This window comes from Limanda limanda, chromosome 11 (genome assembly GCF_963576545.1).
Source record: "Limanda limanda chromosome 11, fLimLim1.1, whole genome shotgun sequence".
Classification (NCBI taxonomy): Eukaryota; Metazoa; Chordata; class Actinopteri; order Pleuronectiformes; family Pleuronectidae; genus Limanda; species Limanda limanda.
Window position 1 is genome coordinate 24,224,553 of NC_083646.1, and position 25,301 is coordinate 24,249,853.

General features: G+C 42.6%; 1 protein-coding gene across 1 annotated transcript in view; it reads left to right on the forward strand.

Moving 5' to 3' along the window:
* The window catches only part of znf407 (zinc finger protein 407), a 148,755-nt gene that overhangs the window by 80,095 nt on the left and 43,359 nt on the right, over window positions 1-25,301 (forward strand). Inside the window, exons 6-8 of the mRNA XM_061081379.1 lie at window positions 7,847-8,013; window positions 17,285-17,368; window positions 19,099-19,219. Coding sequence (XP_060937362.1) covers window positions 7,847-8,013; window positions 17,285-17,368; window positions 19,099-19,219 — 372 coding nt within the window. The remainder of the gene's footprint in view (window positions 1-7,846; window positions 8,014-17,284; window positions 17,369-19,098; window positions 19,220-25,301) is intronic.

Genomic DNA, 25,301 nt, shown 5'->3' on the forward strand with positions numbered 1-25,301 from the left:
AGCACACACACCCACGTATACACACAAACACATGCACCCGCACAAAAAAACAGGATAAACAGCCTCTAGTTGTAATATTCAGCATTTACACAAAACATACAACAAAAAGTCACAGCCACACTATCTGTGTTGCAACTTAAACCAGTCACACCACGGAGGAAATTTGCTAAATATTTGCGAGTTAAACCAATATGCCAGCTTCCTAAATTCGGCGCGGTAGTGGAGAGAGGCTGAAAGAAACAAATGAACCCAGGCCCCTGTTAATTAGATAAGGGACATAGCTCATTATTCTAAAATGATGCTGGGACCAACAGAGTAAATATGAGAGGCCGGTTAGGGGCTCGGTATTGGGACGGGGATGCATGTCGTTACAGGGCCGAATGATTTACAACTAGAAGCTCTTTAATGTATAAACTGTACCTTTTATTAAGTGGCTGTCGTTACGGTCACTGGCTCAGTCATTTCCCTTTGTGTCTAATCAAAATCCATATCCAGACCCCAGCCGCTCCAGATGGGAGAGAAAACGCAGCGGGAATGTTAGCGCTCCCTTCCCACGGCCACCTCCACCTCCGCCCCCAGTCTTGGCTCACATTCGGCAAACGCTACCAGAGAGATGTTTATGATGCAGATAATATAATCTAACAAACAACAGCAACAGCAAATAAACAAATGGAAATGTGAAATTCTTTTGAGGTAATTAAATAACAAAGACAGACTCCTATCATAACATTTGGATCCAGTTTTAACAAGTAGTTGGGCTATTAGCAATGTTTGGTTTTTTTTCTCCACTTTATCAGATTAACTTGTTGTTGAGAATCCGCTGATCGGCGTCATACATCATCCTGTTTGATTTCTGTTTAGAGTGAATTTGGGGAAGCCGCTAATTGGATTGTGAGAGTGTAGCCCCGGTTAAAGATGGTAAACAGCGGAGCAGACTTGTCCCCCAACTCTCAGCCCCACAGGCTTCTGAGACGCCAGCTCTCCTCAGGATCGCCACAATTTATGACACATTTTCTCTGTATTCTTAAAAGATAATTAGGTTTATCACCCATTTTTTCCCCCATCGCCCCCCTTCCTTCCCTTTTGTGTACCTGAGAGCGCACAATTGCAGCATAAAAACATAAATATTTCTGCAGCACAGCAGCGCTGGCAGGTGAGCCTAATGAAATTCTAGGAGTGTAATTTGATTTACGAGGTGCTAATGCGGCCTGATATTAGAGAGAAAAAGCTCTGATATGGCTGCCTTGTGCTGTATTTAAGGCCTATCAGAAGCCTGATAAAGAGCATCCTGTCTTCCGCACTGCGGCTGAGTTATTGTTGCAGATATTCATATTGATAGTAATTCTTACGGACGCAATTTAGTGCCGGCAATATATAAATATGGAGATAATAGTTAATTTTTGTGGCTGCTCAGATTGCGATGCTTTAAATTCAAGACTTCCAAAAAAAACTTTGCGCTGTGAAGCATCTGGACACTTTTTAAAGTGCCAGTGAAAGGATGGGGGGGAGGTTGAGAAAAGGCCTTTGACCGAACCATGTCACATAAATCAGATTTCCAGTACTTTTTAGCGTCTGCTAATTTGAGCAAGAAGCGTTTTGGTGCTTTTGATTTGCAGTTTTCCAGTTGAAATGTTTTGATTAATAGTCTGAAATCTGTAAAGCTTACTGTGCTTTTAAATTAACTGACTTTGAGAAAACGACATCACAGTCGTGCACACATGCCCACAGTGAAATAGATCATTTTCTGGGTTTTGCTCAAAATCATGTTGTTTCATTCTCTTGCAGACAATACTTTTTGTAATTTAAGGCTGTGCATGTAAGTTTGTGTGTGTGTGTCTGCCTGTGCGTGTGTGTGCACCCTTCCCAGGCTCAGATTTAGGTTTGTGTATTTCAAAGTGTGTTTGGGACTATTGAGCTATGGCTCATAATAAAACAGGCAATAACAGGGCCACCACAGAGGGACATGGCCTTTGTGACTCCCTGCTCCCCCTTCGCTCCCCTCTCCCCTCCATGCCACCTCCTCTTCCTCGTGGTCTCTCCCCAACCCCCTAAGTTATGGGCTGAATAACAGCACAACAATATTAAGATAACATTTCCTGATTGTTTGTCAGGCAGGAGGCTCCTTCACCCCGCTTTCATCACGTCCACCGTGTTCATTAAATTGACAATTTGTATTTGCCCTACAGCGGGATAAACAGGAGCTTATCTGATGGGCCTGGTTTTTTATTATTTATTTCATTATCTTTTTTTTTCCCCTCTCCTCCTCCTCCTCCTCCTCCTCCTCCTCCTCCTCCTCCTCCTCCTCCTCCTCCTCCTCCTCCTCCTCCTCCTCCTCCTCCTTTTTCTCCCGGGATTGAAGGTAAACATAAATCAGCAGCAGCATCTCTGTTGCGTGCCATTGTTTATATTGCAGTCATATGCAGGAGCAGCCCTCTCAGAGGAGGTTCATCTACAATACTCTGCAGACACATGTGGCCTCTTCATGGAGGTTTTAGTTGTTGTTTTGTGTGACATGCTGGCTGCACACTCCTGCAGGTCTCAGTATGATAAAACTCGATAGATATTTCACTTTAAAATGCCCTTATGCCGGGATAATTCTCTGACTGGTTCCTGGGAGATTCTGCTCCTTTTTTCTTGCCGCAGAGTTTGTGCTGTTGTCGTATCTCCTGCATCGGGGCCAGAAATTGTTGTCTTCATTTGTTTGAATGTTAAACAAGCACCACCCGCAAAGCTGATGCGAGTAGCCACAGCCCACAATGACTCCAGCGCTTTCCAAAGCATTTCTCCTGCGCAGTGTGAGCGATGATGTTGCTCGGTTCGATATCTTAGCCGTGGAACAAGCCTGTCGTCGGTCGACATTCCGCACGCAAACGAAAAATAACGAAGCCAGCGGCCTTACTTAGGAAACAGTTGTCCCAGAAATTTAATCTTTTCCCCATTTTTTACCCAACAACCCCCCTCTAATCAGGTTTCAATTGACTGCCATTGAAGGAAGAGCCTCTGCTCAGACACATACTCTATAGGTCCGAGCTCAGTCAGACACCATTTAAGGCTTACTCAGTCTTCCTCCCAATATCTTGGAGAGCTCAGGGCCAAATGATTTAATCTTCATTCAGCTAATTTAGTCTGGATTTAAGCTGCCGGGTTGTCGAAGTGCAGAGTGATGGAGTCTGAAAACAGGATGAGAGGGAAAGGCAGAGTAGGGGAAAACGGAAGGAAGGAGGAAGGGAAGCGGAGCACGAGAGAGATAAAGATAGAGCGATGGAGGGAAAAAGAGAGAGATGAGGGGGGAGGAGGAGGAGGAGGAGGGGGCTGAAGATGATGATCCATCCTGACCCTAGTGAATGCTGTCATGTTCCTCCCTCTAGGTAATCTCTCTCACTCACTCGCTATTTTGCATGTGAAAATGCTCTCCTGACAGTTGCATATCAGATAAATTTTCTCTCTTTTTACCCCCCTCGCCCGTCTCCCCCTCTTTCCCTTCACCAAATAAACAACAGTCTTCACTTTGAAGTTGTCTGTTTGTGTCAGTTTGGCTTGAGGCGAGAGTCGGCCTCTCTCCCTCTTTTCTGTCTTTGTGTTGCAGCGTGAGAGCATCGGCGGAATGCTTCCTCTAACACCAGCCGGCCAACACGACAAGGAAACCAAGAGAACCAATTCTGAGCTGTCTTAAAAAACAGCAACGCAATTAATTCACTCAATTAAAAATGCTCTGTGTGTAGCACAAACCTGAAGTTGCATTCCGGAGGAACCGGGGCGTCTGTTTGGTTAATGACAACATCTTTATTTTGTGATTTGTAGATTTAGAGAACAAGTTATTGAGATTCTTAATCATACAAACTGACCTATTTAATCACATTCTTACTCCTAATTCGTCCAGAGCACACAATTACAGTTCATACTATCAGCACACTCTCTGCAAGGTCCCAGACAACAAGCAGCACCTCACCACTTGGGGGTGACAGTGAGTGTGTGGTAATGAGTCAGGTCCTTTTTTTTCCACCTCCTGTTAGAGGTACAGTAGCTCCTCCTTAGGGATTTTATATCACAATTAAGGCCAGTGTGGCCTGTGATGTTCTGACAGTAGCCCTATATGCCTGAACTGATGACAGGATCACACCACAGTATAGATATGGTAATGAGTGACAGTATAGACACAGTAGCATGCAGCTCTCTGAACGTACAGGCAAAAGACCCACCTGGGTCTCTGAATAAATCAGCACAGGTTGTCAATCATGTCCCTTTGCTGCGTGATCAGAAGAGCAGGGAAGGCGGGAAAGGGAGGAGTAAAGCGAGGGAGTAGATGGAGGGATGCAGGGGGAAGAAAAGCAGAGAACTAATGACTGGACGTAGGACTTGCTCACACAGTTACAGATGTTTATTAGCGATGTGGCCTCCAGCTGATCAGAGGTAAACAGTTGTGTCACAGAGGAGCTGTCAATGGCAAGTGTGGTTCTCTGTGTATCCTAAGTGTTTTTATGTCCATACAATTTACAACAGCTCTCATTTGACAGTGGTGTGGCCTTTCCAGAATACAGTAACTTAACACCTCAACCAACAACAATTTAAATAGTGAACTGCTTTAAATATCAGACCTAAAAGTACATGAGCTTGTTACTCAAATACAATGGAGAAAGTATCCACACATGGGATCACAGCTCCCTGAAGCTTTGTTAGCAATGCTCTCTCCAAAAACACTTGTGTCTTAAGGGAAATGCACAGGGGAAATTAGTGACTATAGGGTTGCAGTTAATAGTTGTTTTCATTGAATATAATGTTTATATTCTTGATGAACTGATCAAGCATTTTGGGCGTTGGTGGCTGAGGAGGTGTAGAGCAGGTCGCCCTCCGAGCAGGAGGTTGGTAGTTCAATCCCCGGCACCTCCTTTCAGCTTACCAAAGTATCCTTGGGTGAGACACTGAACCCTAGATTTCCCCTGACGGTTGTACCAACAGTGTGTGAGTGGTGTGGGACAGAGAAAGTGCTGCACATAGATGCACTTAATGTGTGTGGAAATGGGTGAATGGAAAAATCACATTTCTAAGGGCCTTATTAAAATGGTCCGTCCTGAACCCAAATACATTCATTTTACGAAAACAGTGGATAGCAGTGCATGATCATGTTTGTATGGGTTATTTAACCTTTTTGAAAATTTACAAAACATGCGAACGATACCCAAAAAGTGTTTACACGGCAAACAATCCTAACCACGGTTCAGTTTGATCCAGACTGAGACCACCTGTTTTGGTCGGACTAAATATTGATGCGTTCGTATGAAAGTAACAAAGGCTCCGTTCACACCTGTTGTTTTGGTTCGGACTAAACAGAAAGGTCTGACACTTGTCCAAACTATCACCTGTCTTACAAGCCTATCGTAAGCCATCATTCCTTTGCTGCATTGAAATCATCATCATCATCACCTTCGCTTCATTACATAGAATAACAAATCACAGCCACATGCCTACTGTGCACTTTGAAACCCTAAACCCTTGTTAAAATATGACTTTCTCAAATTGAATCTCGCACTGAGGTTTTCGGCAGCATTCCCTGTATTTACGGAGGTTGTTTTGTTGCTTTTAAATTCAGGTCTAGGAAGCATGATATTAAGTCTTCAGGTTTAAATTGGCAGACCTCTGTGTCTCTCCGTCTTTCCTTCATACACATGCATAAACAAGCACATTTGCTCCATCTCTCTCTGTCTGTCTCTCTCTCTCTCTCTCCCTCCCTCCCTCTCTCTCTCTACCTCTCTCTCTCCCTCCACCGCCTTCCTTTGGTGTGTTTTGCATGGTGCCTGGCTGTTTAGAGGCAGTATGCATATGTATGGGCGGGTCGGTGGATCGTGACGGGATCTGACATGCCGGGACAAGATCAAAGCGCTCCATCTGATCCCATAAAAACAGACGCAAACCCTCCTCTCATCCTTACAAAACCCCCACTGATAGTCAACTCTGCCAGCCCTGACTCCTCCATCTTCTCTCCTCTCCTCCTGCCTTCCCTTTCTCCCTTGTTTTTCTCCATCCCAGCATGCCGCGTGCCCACGTCAAGGCCTGCCTGCCTGCCTGCCTGGCTTTGCGATTACACCCCGTGATAAACAATGGCCCGTTTAGCTCATAAAGCAGGAGTGTTGTGCATAATGTTTACAATAAAAGATAGCATCTCTTCACTCATCTTATTTACCTCTCCCACGGTGGCATGGGCGACGAGCTGTTTCTATAAATACCGCGGGGAGGAAGGAAGGGGAAGGAAATACAGATGCAGACTTACATCTGTTGGTCAAATAAATTCTCTGCCAAGTCAGTTGATGAGGACGAGAGGAAAACAGAGATGTTTAAATATGCATTTGAGCTTAGAGCCAGGTGATAAAGGCGCCATTTCAAAGCTGTTCCATCCTTCCCGGTAAGTGAGCTTAAAATGTCCTCTCAACTAGTTGGGGGACGACATGCATATCACATTTAGATTTATCTTTATGGAACGTATAGATTGATATGGAAGCCGGGACACATTTTCCTCTCCGTCTCTCCCTCTCTCTACCTCCCCATCTTTAATTCCATCGTTTCTCCCCTTTTCCCTCCCTCCCCTCACATTCTCTTTTGCAACCACCCCCCTCCTCCCGCCTCCTTCCAGTAAGGAAGATGTATGAGTTTGAATTATTGATTCAGACACATGCTACATGCTGCTTGGAGTCATTATTTGTTCAGGTGAGTGTCATGCTGCTCGCTATGAAACAGATACCACAGGGATTAAGCGACACAATCAGGACTTAAAGACAGCTGCCCTCCCTAAAATAACATGGCCCTCGCTGCAAGACGAATGCTCCCCAAAACCCGACTTCATTTGTTTATGACTCGCACATTAGTCATTCTGTGCCTAAATTATAGCGCCGGGGTAAAGATTAATTCAAGCACAGGCTTTCTTTCTATTTTTTTGCTTTTTCTACCTCGGTGTGTCTCTTGAAGTCTAATAACACAGCAGATGAATATAGGTGCACACATCCTACACATAGATAAAAACAACAACTTGCTTTTGTTGCGTTGTAGGCGTTGGCATGGAGAAATAGACAGATGTCCAGAGTAAAGAAAGAACGGAATGCATATTTACTTCTCTCCTCTGATTATCAGAAGAGGCTTGTGGCATCGTACGACTAAACAAAAAACACCACACATGACAATTCATGTTTTTGCATTTATTGGATTGATACTGACTATGTAAAGCAGTGTCAGCGCTGATGTTGCTGATGTGAACATAAATGAGAAGGATTCATTTGAAGAGATGTTAAGATGGAGGAAGGAAGCTTATGAGAGGAGTGAGGGGTAAAATGTTGCAAACTGTTCATTTAGCCCTGGCTAAGTGGTCGGGGACACTGGACAGGTGAACTCTATTCTCCCCATTGGCCCTGCGGGGTGTGTGTGTGTGTTTGTGTGTGAGGACTGTAACAGAATTTCTCTAGTCCTCTGGGCCCTGGTGCAAAGCAGAGAATAAATGGTGGAGGTGGCAGGCCAGGACAGAAAAATCAATGCCTGCTTATACAGACATGACACACCAGCAGCCAACTGCCTTCTGTGTGTGTGTGTCTGTGTGTGTGTGTGTGTGTGTGTGTGTGTGCGTGTGCGTGTGCGTGTGCGTGAGAGAGAGTGAGTGAGTGGGGGCGTAGATGTACAGCGCGCAATCATACAGCCCTGTGCTCTGTGGGTGTGAGCGTTCGTACCCAGCAACCTCCATTTCCTTTCTCACAGGGTAGATTTTCTAGCATTTTATGTCAGCTTTGGGATCAGTAAATAACTCTTCGTTTTTTTTCCCCCCTCCTCCTCATTCCTCTCTGCCTCTTTTCTTCTCCTCCTCCTGCAGGAAGTTTGAATGCGAGTTGTGTGACCGCACCTTCAGTGAAAAATGGGCCCTGAACAACCACAGGAGACTGCACAGTGGGGAGAAGCCGTTCAAGTGCGGCTGGCCGTCCTGCCACTACTCCTTCCTCAACATGTCGGCCATGAAGGACCACTACAGGACACACACCGGTGAGACTAGCAACCTCCATCGTGAACCATTAGTGCTCCACGCCTACACAAACACACCGTCTGAATCGCAACATGCAAAATTAGTTCAAGTTGCTTTTTAAAGGCAAAGCAGTGTTTGTATGAGTTGAGGACAAAGGGTTAGTTATTTAGCAAGAAACACTAAACTTGGACCAGACAGAATGTACTTTTTCATTCCTCTATAGCTGCAGTGTATTTAACAAAATTAAGTTGATGTGTTAACTGTGAAAATCTCACATTAATTATGAATCTTCACAGCTTTGTTTGGAATAAATATACACGCGTTGTTGGCTGATAGCAGCCATGACTTGTCCATCTGTACTGATTTTCAACATCCAGAGAAAGTCAAGAACTTGTTCTTGGCATTTTTGCAGACACTCTTGTTCCATGGTTAAGCCCTTACCTCCCAATAGGACCGTCACTGTTGAATGATGATACTTCAGCCAAATATATTTTAATAGAAACTGTGAGAAGCCAAAAGGAGAGTGAAAGCACTGAAAAGTTTTTCAAATTTGGTCTTTGTTATGTGTTCTTTTTTTGGCCATCCTTCACACTAAAAGGGTTGATTAATGCCGAAATTAAGGTTTTGTATCTATCCCAATTCCAAAGGATTGTGATGTGTATTTCAAGACTACATCCATACGACGACATTTTCATTTTTAAAAGGGAATTTTCAAACTAAAACTAAAAAATGAGTCTGTCCACACAAGGGTTTTGACTGTATATAATTTTTAATTAGCATCCATACTAACACGCCTGAAAACGCATCTCACGTGACCGCACACGTACACATGGTATGCGCGTGCTGTTGTAAACAGGAGATGCTCATCTTCTACTCATGTAAGCAGTTAAATCTTTGTAAAAAGCTGAATTTAACTGCACAACAGCTGTTAGCAAAGACTACACACTCAGCAACGCTGGTAATTGTTTTATCCATGTTTCATTCTACAATGGTAGCCAAAGCTAATGCCGAATTGTTTTCTCCAAAAGGAGGTCATGTGATAGGAGCCTAACGAATCAGGTTATGTTGTGATCGATTAGACCCAATCAGAAGTTTCTAAATGTATTCATCATGGAGACTAGGAAAAGAGGGCCAGCTCTGTTTCAAACTTCTCCGTTTTAGCGAAGGCTTATCCATAGCAGAGTTGATGTGTTTTCAAACAAAAACGTATTAGTGTGGATGTAGCCAGAGTGTGTTCATCACATCCATTTGATCCTGGAAAGTGTTCTGAACCTGTCAAGCACGGTTATCCACTCTGATGCGAAATTGAGGATAAGAAAGTTTTCATTAGTGACGTCAGTTTATTCACACATTGACATTTATTTTCAGGTTAAATCAAAAAAAGAGAACCATTAAGTAGATACCCAAATAATTAAAAACAGAAATGTTGTTCTGATTTATGACTATGGGATTTCCAAGCTGAGTTTTTATTTCACAAATATATTTATATGATTAATGTAATGAGCAGTGCAGAAGCATATTTTTAACATACATTATGGTGATGTGATAATCACCAGCTGTAGTTTACCCACTTTCTTTTTTGTCACTGTGACACTGGTTCCAACACAAAAACGTTGGATTAGAGCAGAAATCAAACGAAAAAATTAAATGTTTTTTTCATCATTTTTTAATATAAAATGCATTTTCCATCTTACTCCATCCTTCCCATTCATTTCTCTATGTACAGTAGAGTACACTGTGGGACTGTTCTGAGTTTTTGTACTTTCTAAAAACTTAGGATAGACAGATGGTGCGGTGGGCGGTGGGAGGATACTGTCTTGAATAATAGCCCCTCGATAGGAGCCCAAGTCAGCCTCTTTGAAAGTGTCTTTATGCTGCAGCCCAGCAGTTTCCCCTCGGCCTCAGTAATGTCCCACACACAGCTCCTTGATGCCCTTTTAAGTCAATGACAGAAGCAGCAGCAGCCAGTGGCCTGACAGCCTGACTGAGCGCTTGCAGGAGAGCCCTCCATCCGTCACGGGTGCCTGCTGCGTGTGTGTGTGCGTGTGTGTGTGTAAGTGTGGGACTTGCTGGATGTTATTTTAAATGTGTTTTAACAGTGATGTAACGTCAAGGCACCTCTGACATAATTAGACGTTTTATTTTCATTTGTTTCCAGCACTCATCATTCCCCATCAGGCGACTGGCGTCAGGCTGTCACCTAACTGTCACCTGGAAAGGTGTGGGGTGGCATGGTGATGGGGGTGGTGCTGGTGGTTTGTGTGTGTGTGTGTGTGTGTGTGTGTCTCAGACTTGAAGAGAGCGAGAGAAGTGATTGAGATGGAAAAAGAAAGTGATTGAATAAGAGAGCTAGGAAGATCAAGGGTGACCAAGTATGAACATTGGAAAATAGGAGAATTAAGATTATACCTGAACCAACCCAGTTTTCCTGAGCGACAAGACTTGACTTGATTAGCAAGACCAAAAACGGCTAACACAATTTACTCTGTTGAGACCTCCGACATTCCTTATCCAGTTGCAGTCATCGCAGAGTGTGTCAGCTACTGCTCTACACTCATTGAGACCTAACACACATGTTATCTGTATGTTTATGATATGTTCAAAGGTTATAAATCAGCTTCAACATGGCATAAAGATGAAATTCTAACAATGGAGTAGTATATATAAAGTTGAACTATTCTTGTACCCTAGCAGGCAGTATGACTGAAGAGTGTGTACCAGAGCCAAGTATAGTGATACACACAGATCTGGCTGAAAAAGTCACTTGCTGAAGTCTTGACTGATTTGGTTTTGTCATGCGTGCGTAATTGGTTTATAATCCACTAAAGTAACCGTTCTAATCCCTTGAAACAATGCAACCAAAAATACAGCCGATTTCCACTCTTTTTTCATCCATTCATCTTTATTAAGGACACAGCTCATGAGGGGTTCACAGCACAACAAAAAAACAAGTGGTTCCACATTCTATACAATAACATGGCTGAACTCGGTATAGAGTAAATAAATCTATTTGTAGAACCACATAACCTGGACACACATCTATGGTTTAGATTTTGTTTTACAGCAGAACAGGTGGGCACATTGTTGTGCACTGCAACTTGTTGGAACACACACAACCTTCCCTTTCCTGTCCAACATGCTTTCAGCTTTCAGCAAAATCTGTTAAATGTCCAAAACATCCAATGACTTTTTTATTAATCCAAAAAATATGAAAAGTCTAACAGATTCATGATATAAAACAAATATTTTACCTAATCATTTTTAATAAAAATGTAATATCAAGGTTATAATAATATGGTTTGTTTCAGTCTTCAATTGTTAAGCTACAGTTTTGGTACCATTATTTAGCCTAACTTTTAATACACTAAAATAGTCACCTCCTTTATTTAAATATTATTTTAATTGCATTATGTATTATATTATTATTGTTGTTAACTGAACCCACACTCTCTGGCAGTGAGTTGGAACTGGGCTCTCAAGGTTCACTAGACCTGCATCGCAATATTTGGTACATTTGTATTTCCGTCACCCCTACATCTGGTCAGTGTTTATGTTATGGACCAAATATCGTATTAATCTCAGTCAACCAGGCAGGAAGAACTCATCCTCTGACAATCAAAATAACACTCTCCTTTTCAATATATTTGATGTCACAATTTGTACCATGCTCTGTCAATAACTGTTGAAGAGCAGCACTACATGGACAGAAAATCTCCAAATCATCTGCTTACACTAGGTGGCTTTTGATAGAATTGCCAAGCATGTACCCTGTTCCTCATTCATTCCACTGTATTGACAAATCATCCGTACAGATGTAAGAGGAGAAGGAGACAAAATGCAGACCTGTCGGACTCCATTATTCACATGGAACCGAACAGATCCAGAAGAGAAGACAGGTCCCCTCTGTCAACATTTGTCAAAATATCATTTGGAATGATAAAGTTTGGCTGTTTGCTAAACCTCTATACCTCAAACAGTGATTGTTACAGGGCATGGCAGGTCTGTCAAGCTTTGGATTTCTTCACATGGTAAAGAGGAATAGGAAAAGGACAAATAGGGCCGCAGTAAGAGTGATACTCTCTGTTTAAAGAGTTTGTACGATGATGTCTGTTTTTTAATATTTTCCACTTTCGCAAGCCAAAAGTAAAAGAGCTTAAGTTAAAGGGATGGATTAAACACCGTTTGTCTCCTAACAAACATTAGCATGTTTAGCTGAGAAGCATGTTATTTAAAGTAACATTAAAGTAACAGGTGGAGCTAATATTAACTGCTTCATATTATTCTTGGAGGATTAATCTGTATTTATGCATTTTTATAAACTGATCTTGTGTTCTGCTTGTATAACCTTGATCTGCAAACTAAAAAGTATATAAAGTTAAACATTAAATGGAGTAGTCAAGTACAGTAAAAGCACTTTCCTTTTCTCTGAAGAGTTCCCTTTTTTAAAACAAATTAACTTTGAGTGTAAAAGTCTTTCCTCTTAACAGCTCATGATATGTAAAAGGACTCATTCCATGAGATGCCTGCGTTTGTCAAGATCTCTCTGAGGTCCAGTTATTGTTTTCAAAAGTTTTTAAAGTTAACAATACATGTTTTGTGGCAAACCTCATTATCATTGTAAATGGTTCTATGGAAATGTTTGCTCCGAATAACAATGTTAAGTACGTATTTTGCATTGCACCTACAACTGCATCGTGGCCCAACCATATAGAAAATATCTAGTTTTATCATCCTGTGGTCAGGAACAATGAGTGTGACTCACAGAACCCCCCCCTCAAAAAAAAAAAAGTTAACACCTCTGCTCCTGCCTCTAACGGGATTCATTGTTCCTCCATGATTTGTGTGTTTTTTATGTTAATCGCTCCCTGCTCACACACCAGTCGCGTCTGAGGGAGGGTGAGGAGGAGGGCGGGGTGTCTGTGGGGGGGAGGATTCAGTGGTCGTCAGCCGCCAGGGTCATTTGTAACGGCTGATGAATGAGCGACTCAAATAAATAAATAACTGCACTGCGTCTGACCCACCCAGCTTTTCCCAGGCTCTTGGTCGTTGTGGGGAGGGGTGTTGTGGCGGGGGGGTGGGGAGGTGAGCACAGCGACAGGGCCACAATTGATTTCCTCATTGCTTCAGTTTGTCGCTTAATCTGGCGATATGCTGATAAATCTTCGCACTTTGTCAATTAATTTCCCTGAAAAATGAGACCCAAAATGGCGAGCACATCAATACAGCAGCGGATTCTGTGTCAAAAATTAAGCGGTAAAATTAATTGCCCTCCCATCCGCTCCTGCTAAAACATAACTAATGAGGGAGGCAATTATAGCTGCATGCGACTCCTCCGGGGTTATTTAAAACACACAGACACACACACACACACACACACATATATATATACTTGCAAAGAAAGGTTGTATATTTTGACTTCAAAGTTCTTCTATTGTCTCGCAATAAGGTATATTTAATTCCAGGAAGGGTTGGAGGGTTGAGGTGTATCATGGGAACAAAGGAATATGAGCGATGAGTCCAATATTCAAATCGTCAAAAAGTTTAGCGTCTCTCGATGCACACACAAGAGCGGGAAAGGTGGTTCAGGGCCAGAGTTGTGTTTGCAGCTTTGTGTTTCTTGGTCGTCTGAGGATTAATGTTTGAGTTTAGGGTTTAGAGTCAGGGTTGAGTTCAGGCTGAGGCTGTAAAAGACGAGGATGTGGTTTTAGGGTTACTGTAATGTTAGAATAATGTTTAAAGCAAAGGTTAGGTGTTATTCATGTAGAGATGAGAGGTAGAGGTGAAGGTGAATCTGGGTTGAAATGTAGTCAATTTCAGGTTGTGTCGTGGGTGGGTCGGTGGGACGGCTGCTGCGGCGATTCTATACTGAAGTATAACCTGGCCTTTAGCCAGCCAGATTTTCTGGTGTTGACAGCCGCACGTCACTCTCGTGCCCCCCCACCTCGCCGTCCCCACCTAGGTCCTCAGAGGGTTCACCGCCACAGAACAGCAGATGAAAAGCACACATGTAATTTATCGCCAACGTTTCCTCCTCAAGAATAATTGTGGCGACCGCGGCTGGGCGAAGGGATCGATGGCTATGGATTTTTCTGTGGTGGGGTCTTGTAGCGTTGGTTGTAATGAGAGAGGGGAGGGAGGGAGCAGAGGAGGGGAGGATGACCAGTTGTTTTTCTGATAAGGAGAAAAGGTCTGACCAGAGGCTTTGTAACTCATCTACAGTATAGAGATACAGGGGAAAAAAATACTTTTTTTATTTTTACATCAAACCTGAAAAATGTTCTCTCCTTGTATCAAACAACAAAAAAGAATCAGCAAAAATATAATTTTTTTGGGATACTTGATGATATTGTTAATTAAACATTTTTTATTCCTTAATCACTGATTTGAAGTAGACATGGCTCAACTCGAAAAAAATTATGATATCAAATATTTTTGTACATAAATGAAGTAATGTAATGACGTAATATTGTAGTAGTGTTTTGTGGTCTTAGCTGAGGTTTTGGCTTTAAGGTAAAAACTCTAACTAACTTGCTTTATGAATCAAACATATTTCAGTTTATTGAGAAATACCCAAGACTTAAAACCAAGTTTTAATGGCTTTAAAAATCTGCTATACTGCTCCGGTGTTTCTGCTTTCTAGAATTCACCAAATTTACACTACCCAGTATTCCCTTTTATTTATTGCAGTTATGTTGCCCTAAAAAATATATGAAATATTTTACATTTTCTGATTCTGCGACCTTTTTTTCCCAGGCATATCAGACGTCATATATTTAAAACAGTAAATGTAAAAGGGAGGATTTCAAGCGGCTACATGAAGAAGCAGAATAGACATTTAATTATATGAAAACATTGTTCCTTTAAAGGCCAGCCACGCTGGGATTGGAGCGGGAACCTGGATGAACCGGCAAATGTACCTTTTTAAGGCTGTTTCTCTTCCTTCTAAGTGGCACTACATTAAAACTCTCCTCACAGTCGAGTGGCTTTCAATGGGTCTAACAGAGGAAACTTGAGGCTGTTTTGTCTCTGCGGACCCGGTGAAAGCTGCTATCTGTGCAGAGGAGGAGCAGAGCACTGCCGACACCCAGCTGGAAGAGTCACCCAAATGTGTTATCTGTGTTTGGCAAGAGCTGGAGTTCAACATCAGCATTTAGATGACTATTTAAGTGACAGAGAACCTGGCTGCACATGATGTACACGCAGCTTGTGACACACACAGAGTTTCCATATGTGCTGGTACATAACGTGTTCATATAGCAAACCACAAGCAGTATGATTTGTGTATATGTATCAGTGTGGGGATATCGGCGTTGTGCGTGTTTGTGTGCGCGTGCACATGTATGTGTTTCCCTGAGTGAGTCTTTGTGTGTGTGCGCAGGAGTGTGTGACTGCCTGTGTGCAATGGCACAGAGAGAAAGAGAGAGAGAGAGCATCATGCTGTTAATGACAGAGCCAGATGCAGGGAAGAGAGGAGGAGTGTAAAAAAGCTCTCCACGCTCCCCATCTGGAAGGCATCGCCCCTAAATGAAGTTGTACAAAACCATCCCATTGATAATAAAGCTAATTTTTATGGCTCTGACAAGTATGTAATTATGTTCAGCGGTGCTTTTCAGATTTTATCACAGTCAATAAACCACACTGGCAATTTCCCGTCCCCCATTTGACATATTTACACGGATCCATCTGATTGGAGGAATTAGTTAGCTGTGAGAGCTCTGATGGATATACACTAGCGATCTGTGACTTCTGCTTGGCTCATCTGTTAGCCAACTAGAGCCACTGCTCATCTGTTCAGTCTGTCTGTTTTTTTTCTCACTTCTATCTCTCTCCTTCTCCACACATTTTTCGTAATTTTACCAACTCAACATTTCCTTCCTCTCTGTCGTTACTTCAGCTCTCAGATTCTGCTCAATGGCACTTCAGCGATATCTCTGAGTTGAGAAAGTGTCTCTTATTAGGGCCAAATGGTTAGGAGACATAGTCCATGGGCACATACGCTTGGAGCATCAGGTCACTGGTTCAAATCCCAAATGGCTGGACCGTTTACTGCGTGCCGTGACACCCCTGTGTCCTGTCACTCCTGCACTATCCTCACAATCAAAAACTGTACTTTACAGAAAGTAACTCAGGGGACTAGAACGATTCATTAATCCTCCTCAATGACTTTTCACATATTACCACTCCATGATATTTGAGGTTGTAATTGCACTGTTTCATTGTATTTGTTTTTGATTAATGTTGAAACAACATTGAAATTAAAAAGTATCAGAGACAGATACGTTATACTTATTTGAGCTGAGGCAGACAACAACAGAAACAAAGGCGACTGTCATGAGTCGAGTGGCTTCACATACACATGTGAATGATAGCAGCAGGATAAGCAGTTTATTTTATTAATAATAACATCACTTGCAGTCCCAGTGTGTCAAAACAAGCTGGCTGCAAAAAAATGCGTTTTCACACACAGGCTTAGAACTTCCTAAAAACATAACAGAAATATAAACATGAGTTTACTCAGCTCCATCTGATCTAACGCTTCACCATACTCAACAGATAGAATTAATTAACTGGTTTTGTTGCTGTATGTTGGTATTTATGACATGAACCTCATTGATTTCAATGATGTACTGAAGGATAGTTTAGTGTCACAGCTGTGGCTTCTGTGTCTTTCACTAATGATACAACTGTACCCTGCCTCCTCCATGTTAGTGGATGGGACATGGACCAAACTAAATAGTCAAATATACTTTTCTCATGGTTTCTGTGATTTAGGTAGTTCTCATTACACCGATGTTTCCAGTTTGGCTTAAATTAATTATTTGTGAAATGTCACGATTGACAGCTTCAGCTCCATCCCCCAATCGCTACTGCTTAGACGCAGGATGCAAATGAACAAATTGGATTTGCACCATTTCTGGATAGTAGGAGGAAGTGGAGACATGTCAATCATCTATTTATACTGTCTATGCACCAAACCGATCAGTATCAGGCTAGATTGGGCCACATTGCAAAGGATTGAATCGACTCATAAAAAGCTGAACAAATCTACTCTTTTTTCTGTCCCCTAATATAACCTCTCACCCTGTCACTCTTAGAGTACTGCTCTCCTCTACCACAATCCAAGTGAAAATTATAATTTGTAAATCTGAAAAACTATGTTTCAACCAGTGTGAGCCGCTCTGATTCCAAACACAGAGGTTGAATAAACTCTGATGACTACAAATCCATTACCTCTTCTCTCTCATGTTTCTCATAGACAACACTCTCTCTTCTCTCTTTCTGCCTCCACAGGAGAGAAGTCCTATCTGTGTGACCTGTGTGGTTTTGCGGGAGGCACGAGACACGCCCTCACCAAGCACAGACGCCAGCACACGGGTAAGAAACGACACACACACCCTGAATTTGTGCTGTAAAATAATCTAGTCACACAACCCAACTGTGGTTACGTGAGGAGCTCCATGAACATGATTCTGGATGGTGACTGACATTTGAAGATCTGAACAACAGCAATATTTTGTTCACATAGTTTTAGGAACTGTTTGTACACACCCACAGACCCACACACCCACACACACACTCATGCAGGCCCATCACTGTGACGTGCTGCTGTCAGTGATAGGCATGTGTACCAGGATGGCTGACTGAATCTGATATTTTTAATTTCAGTTATCATTTCACCATGTCATTCTGTCGCTTAGGGAAATTGCATTTTTCAGATAGACTGTCAATAACAAGCGCCTTTTTTTGAAATTGGGATCGTGAAACAAATACTGTTCTTAACCGTTGTCTGGCAGGCGCCCAAGGATCAAGAATCCGGTTATAAATATTCATCTGCGGTTTTCATAATTCATTTTGTTTGCTCTTTCTCTGTCATTCCGCCCCGGAACCTCTAATTTCTGTCCTCCTCTCCTGTGTTGACATGTGTCAATTCCACTGATTTAGCTGTTTATTCAAATCTGTTGCGGTGCAGCTTCACATGAGGGGACCGCCCTGTCTGACATTGTGTGCTTGTCAGACTTTAGCTGGTACAGATATCTAACCGCTGCTGCTAATGCCAACATTGTTATGTGGTTCATGTTTCCTAAAGAAAGCATTGATCATTTATTTAGTGCCTCGTGTTATTCCTGTCAGTAATTGAATACCTTGTTAACAAACTACTGTGATGTTCTGTGAGTTAGTAGCTGTAAACACTGACATTCCTGAAGCTGCTGAGTAGAATACCTCCTCCGTGCTACTGGCTGGCCATGTGAAATCAAAATAATGAAACACACAAACCTCTCAGAGAACACTTGCACCTAAAATACATCAATCAAGCCATTTGAACTTCATGTTGATTTGATACCTCCATGCATTTGTAAGTTTTCAGCCTATCCTGCTCACTGTAAGATTAATTATTTAGGTTAGTTTGGTTATTTTGGTCTCAAATGTCGAGCAGACACAAATCCTTTCAGTGCTTCTTTAAGTGTTTCAGCTTGAACTGCAACTTCCACACATTGTCTCCAGTTGACTTTTCGTATCAATATCTCGTTAAAGGAGTTATTTTCTTCATGTTCATGCTGTTTGTCTGTTATCCGGACAACATGAAAACTACTGAACCAATTTTCTACCGATTTCGTAGAACGGTTGGATATTGACCAAGGAAGAATCCATACTACTACAATTCAGTGGTTTGATCCAAGATATTTTCTTTACTTTTGTCAACATTGCGAGATAGGGTGTTGGCCTTGGAGGAGGATGCGTTGTCCCAGTGCCCTTCTTAGTGTGATAGTACAAATTCATTTGATGGTTTAATGTGGCTGCCAAAGTCTAGGTAATTAATGGTAAACGCTGCAGTGATGTCATGAAAAGTAATTATAATATCACATAAAAAAATATGTGTTACCCCTCAGATGCTTCTCATTTTTCATGAATCAGTCTCAAAATGTATCACAAATTCGGAACAATTTAAAATGTCTTTTAGTTAGCAGAGAATCGTCACATATTAACCAAGTCATGGCTATCGTAGCCTTCTACCTGGGTTTGTATGTTTATATGTCATTGTGTGTTTTGTCAGTGCAAAACCTTCAGTCTGTCACTCTCATCTCTTCAACCTCTCTACCCCACAGGAGAAAGACCCTTCAAATGCAAGCTCTGCAACTTCGCCTCCACTACACAGTCCCACCTATCACGGCACAAACGTGTTCACACTGGGGAGAAACCCTACCGCTGCCCCTGGTGCGACTACAGGTACTGGCTCATTGACCCGCCCAGGGATGGTGGCACTGATGGCCACCACCATGGCACCGATGATCCTAGGGGTGATTGGTCATTTGTGTGTGTGTGTCTGTGTGCGATAGCAGGTGGCATTGTAAGGTAGTCTAGAAGGGTGGGGGGTGGCATTAATGTATATGTGTGTGTGTGTGTGGGTGTGTGTGTGTGTGTGCGTGTGTGTGTGTGTGTGTGCGTGTGCGTCCCTGTGTGTGTGTGTGTGTGTGTGTGTGTGTGTGTGTGTGTGTGTGTGTGTGTTTGTTTGTGTGTGTCTGTGTGTGTGTGTGTGTGTGTGTGTGTGTGTGTGTGTGTGTGTGTGTGTGTGTGTGTGCGTGTGCGCGTGCGTCTGTGTGTGTACGTGTGCGTCTGTGTGTGTGTGTGTGTGTGTGTGTGTGCGCGTGCGTCTGTGTGTGTGTGTGTGTGTACGTGTGTGTGTGTGTGTGTGTGTGTGTGTGTGTGTGTGTGTGTGTGTGTGTGTGTGTGACTGGGAGAGGTGGAGCTGGAGGAAAGACAGGTCTAATCTCCACAGCATGACTCCATCTCATCACTCTACCATCGTCAACAGGCCCAGCCAGATCCCCCAACATGCACACAACTACACACACACACGCGCACACACGCACTGTCACCGGCAGGTCCCTGTCATTAAAACACCATCATACCACATCAGTAATTACACAGGAAATTGTCGGTGAAATTGAAAAAGTTTTGGCTGGCGTTGCACATCTCCATCTCTCTCTCTCTCTCTCTCTCTCTCTCTCTCTCTCTCTCTCTCTCTCTCTCTCTCTCTCTCTCTCTCTCTCTCTCTCTTTCTTTCCTCCCCTTGTCTCTATCTCTCTCCCTCTTTCTTTCTCTTTCTCTCTCTCTCCCCCTCATCCTGTTCTTTCTCGTCAGGTTGTGGCAGAAGAGTGTGAAAAGGAATGATCTCAAACCCATCATTAGTTTTAGATGTACTCTTCATTTGTTTTTTCCCCTCTGTGACAAAGTCATTTCAGCAGCTTGCTACACCTGCTCCGCTGCAGTGAAACACTCCACTCACTTCATTTGTCTTTTGTATGCATACAACTTTGGGGGGGGGGGGGGGGGGGGGGGGGGGGATATGAGAGGTGATAATCATAGTTGAGTAATTTAATGATCAAAGCATTATCTCACCTGGTACCTTAAGTTGTCACAAACCCTTGTATTAAGGAATGACCCGTGTACAGTAATTTATCTGATGAAAGATGTTCAGAAGATGCGAAGATTTTGTGGCTAAATAATCACAAATATCATTTAATTATGTGAGATGGCTTTATCCTGTGTTTTAATGAGATTTGTAGTTACATTTACAGTTGGTGTAAAATGGCAATGCTTTTACTGTTCTTCTAGTGCCACCATAAGGTTGACGTTTGTAGATTATTGATGGATCACCATGAAATGATCCTTCAATAGGAACTGTAAGAACTTTGGTGATCCCTTGACTACTCAGCTAATGTCTAACAAATCTAACCCTGAGGTCACATTTCAATTTTGTCCATGTATTTTAGTGTAGGATCGGATACTAAGCTATTTGGCTCAATGCACTTGAAGTTCCATTCTAAAAATGCACTAGAATCGCTCTAAACTCCTGTTTCTGATAGATTGGAAGTGCTGATACTCTGCAGTAATTCTGCAAACTGCAGACATTTGTTGTTTTGCCCAGAATTCAATTCTTGTTATGACAGAAAATGTGTTCCTCTCGGGACGATATAACCTGAAAACCCGGGAAAGAAACCCAACACTGTAAGATAAGGATGACACATACAGTTGTTGAGTCTGATCCAAATATCTCATTAAACTCAGTCTCATTGAATCAAAGGCATTAAGTATTGAAAATATATACAAAAAAACGATTCAGTCATATGAATTAGCAGATTTTTAATTTTACTCAAAGGCAAATGATGGTCCCGCATCCAACCACCACATTTTACTAACCCCCACATGAGAAAGATACCGCACATAGAGAGAGCCAAATGTCCCTGGCCCCATTGTTCCTGCGTTGATACTTAATAATCATTACAGATAGTGGCAAATGAAACAGTAAATTAGAAGCCCAATTAACATTTTGGTGGCCTCAGGGGTTCAGAGGGGTCCAGAGGGTGGGGTAGAAGTGTGTATGAGGAGGGAGGTGGGGGGGGGGGGGGGGGGGGACGCCCCGCTGGCTTGCTAATGTGAGGAATTGAATGTGGGGGCCTCAGACAGCCGTGAGGGGCCTGGCCTCGGCCCCATGTTTTTACACTCTGACGTCTCCGGTGGTTTGATGACAATGAGGAGCTATTTGGTGAGTTAGCACATTTGACCTTTCACTGTAGGCCGGGCTCATGAAATCCAAATGATGCAACCGTAAAGAAATATGAAGGACTCGGTCCCAGTGATTGACAGTTTTTAGTTATAGACTGTGTTAATGACTGTTTTAACGTGATCCATCTAATATACGGTATTAAAAATTCCCTATTAAATGATACGGATGATATGGAGGGAAGCCACTTGATACAACGTTATCGCCATCAGGGCCGCTCCTCAAATGCATGTAAATGAGCGGGGGGGTTGAATGATCCATCATATGCCACTCATCCCCTATTCAGAGACAGATAATAGAGGGAGATAATTATAGTTGGAAATGGTGGTAAAATATTCTAATGATATTGCACACAGAGTCCTGGGCTGTCAATTAATGGCATCTATTTGGCTATTTATGCATGCTGCAAAACTTCCTTGCTTCACTGTTTAAGGATACCTTTGTATTTTTCACAATGAGCAGGTTTTTGGCCCCTTTTTCTCATTAAAGTCGCAATGGCATCTTAAACAGTCTAATTGATATGTAACCTCCGACTCCCGCCCATCTTACCCTCCTCCTGGGGCTATTATTGTTTATTGAATGCTGCTGCCTTCATGTGTTCAATCTACCTGTTAAAGTATCTTTTCAATCCAAGGCAGCGGCGGCTTTGAGGATGACATCTTTACCGTCAATGCCAGGAGGGCCGGCGACCTTGTAAAGTGAAGGGAGAGTTGAGGAGGAGGGGGGAGGCATTAATGATGATAACTGGGCCTCCTTGGCAGAATAAGATCCAAATAGCGCCAATGATCCAAATACAGCCCCCCCCACCCCCCCACCCCCTCCTCATCGCAACTCAACACACACACAAAGAAACACATTTAAATCTCCTCTAACAAAGCGCCTCTCAATTACACCTCTGCCATTACCATAGACTCGTTGGGAGGAGGAATATGGAAATGGATGAAATAAAGGGGAGAGAGCAGCAGAAAGAGGGAGAGAAGGGGCGATATATCCATTGCGCGTCAGTATGGCTGAGTCCCATGGTGAGTGCATGGATGGGGGAGGAAGTTGAAACAGTGTTAGACTAATTAATACAGTGTATAGTAGGAGGACTGGTGTGGGCTTTCACTAACTGTGACACCTGCTGACTCCTAAACGCACGTTGTGTTGTTTTAATATGACAATTACTCCATTACCATATCTGAGGGATAGCATGGCCCCCCTAGGAATCCACCCGCGCTCTCTTTACAACCTTTTAGCTCCGCTTCAAATTTTTTATCTTTTAATGCTCCCCCTTTCGAATAAGAAATCAGTTCACTTTCGGTATTAAATGCATTTTTTAGCCGCATGATTTGCGTTAATTCATGAGCATGTGGCAGTTTCAAATTTTTAAGGCTGTCTTTTTTCTTCATTATGCAAAAGAACAGTCAACAGATGTGGCCATGATGTGTCTGTGAACCTGTTCTTGTTTTGCTAGCGGCTGCCGATAGCAGCGTAATTACAACAATGCGATTGCTGGATAAGTAATTGACAGTATGCGGAAATATAAATGCTTATTTACATATTTATCCATCACCAGTTAGTAAGACTCATGAAGATGCGCTAACCTTTTCAGATTCTTCAAACTCAATACACTTACTGTAAAGCTGTGGTTTTGAAATCAGGCCTTAGTGGAGATTCAAAGTCTTTGTTTCTGCTTTTAATGCTTGTTAGCTCTGGTTTCTTATAAAAGTATTTTTCGAGGTTTTCGGGTGCTTTTTAAATATCTGCTTTTACAACCAGTAGTACAAAATTTTATCAGGAAAAGAACAATCTCAGTCCAGCGGCTGTATTGTCAGACAATAGCCCTGGGGGCATCGGACACTCTTTTGTGGCTTCCTGTGTGGACAGCAGGTGTCCAGGACAAAACTCCCAACAAAACACAGTTTTATAGGTGCAGACAACATTGTGGCTATTCTTTGTTAAAAGATATCTGCATATGAATTCAAATAAATAAAAAAGCCGAGGCATTTTGGTCAATGGTCCTCTTTTGCTTTCCACATGGACTGTTTAGAACCCAAGCTTTCTCACATGTGATTGTACACACACAGCAGAAAGCCTCTGTCCCCAAAATGAACCTGTCTCGTACAGATTCTGCACATTCACGTTCAGAATCTTATCTCATCCGGTCGAATTATATTTTATCAGTCAGCTGCCCTGCTGTATTCCTTTATTTGTTAATGCTGTATCAGAACTGATCATATAAAGCATTATTTATTCTTTTGTTGAGATGGTGGCATCCCAGCCTGCTGTAGTGTTCTGCTTTGTGAAGAGTCCTCATTGTTCACCCCTTGCTGGTGCTTATTTCATACAGCAGGAACAGAAACGCAGCGAGGGCCCGCTCTGTTTAGGCCCCAGTGGAGCCAGGCTGGACTGTGGCCCCATGATGGAGAGAGGTGTCTCTGCAAAAGTGAAAACAAATTCTCTCCTTGGCTGGCGTGAGCTATGGCACTGTGAGGCTTTATTGTCCCGGCCAAGGTGATAAGGGAGAGTAATTGCGTATTATACTGTCCGAGAATGTCAGGTCCAAACTGAGCACGAGTGCCCCATCCATCAACACATGATGGTGTGTGTTTATGTGTGTGTATGGAGCTGTGTTCTACACTGCACATGCTTGCTTGCATGATGCATTATGTGTGTGCTTAGGTACACATGTGTGGGTGTGGGTGTTTATGGATTTGTGTCTGTATATTCTGCACCCGTCTTGTCATATCAGAGATTTCCCTTTTTTTTTCTTTTTTTTTAATTTGGCACAAACTGAACTGTTCATGTTCACCCATGTATGTATGTATGTGCATGTTTGTTTGTTTCCTGCCCATTCAGGGCTTCACTAAGACATGCGTGTGTGCTAGTGTGTCTGTGGGCAGGTTTAGATAGAGCCTGGGAGCAGGTCAGGCAGCATCATTAATCAGCAGAGGGTTGTGTGAGACTCTCTGAGCTGACATCATTACATCCTACACCCTGCAGTAGCTCAATGCCTGGCCTGCCCTATCTGACCAGCCCGAAGCCCCACAAACCCTCACACACATATACACACACACACAACACCACTTTTTGTACACCTTTAATACACTACTAAAGATACATGCTGAATAGCGAAAATCCCTTAAACATATAGTATCTCTAATGCATGTACACTAAGTTCAGAGGCCCAAACAGATTTTTTTCTCCGCAATGTGACTCAGATCTGATTGTTTGATGATAGTTCACTTTGGAATCTGATACTGGCCACATTTTACAGGATAATGTGAACAGCTTCATAAAATCTGAATTAAGCACTAAGGCTTGCAGTTTGAACGTAGTTTTATTTGGCGTCTGTTTCGGCAGTCGTAACACAGATTCTAGCACCATTACACTCTAAACCGACCAACTGTGAGGAAAGAAAATGTCTAAGAGAAATGAAAGAGCGTAACAAAATATCAAAGAATTTGTGAGATGTAAATATTGTTCATGTGAAAGTGTTTTATTTCGTCATTCGCTGACTGCTTCACCGAGGCATATTTAGGCTATGAATGCTTTGAGAGTCTGTCCAAACACGTCTGCTCCCACAGCTCCAAAGCTCAACTTGAGCTAGTGTGTGTGTGTGTGGGGGTGAGTGTGTGTGTGTGTGTGTGTGCGGGTGTTTGTGTGTGTGTGTGTGTGTGAGTGTGAGTGTGTGGGTCTCATCATTGCAACAAAATAGAATGTTAATGCAGCAAAACCTTTTCTTGGGAATATTGCCAAGCG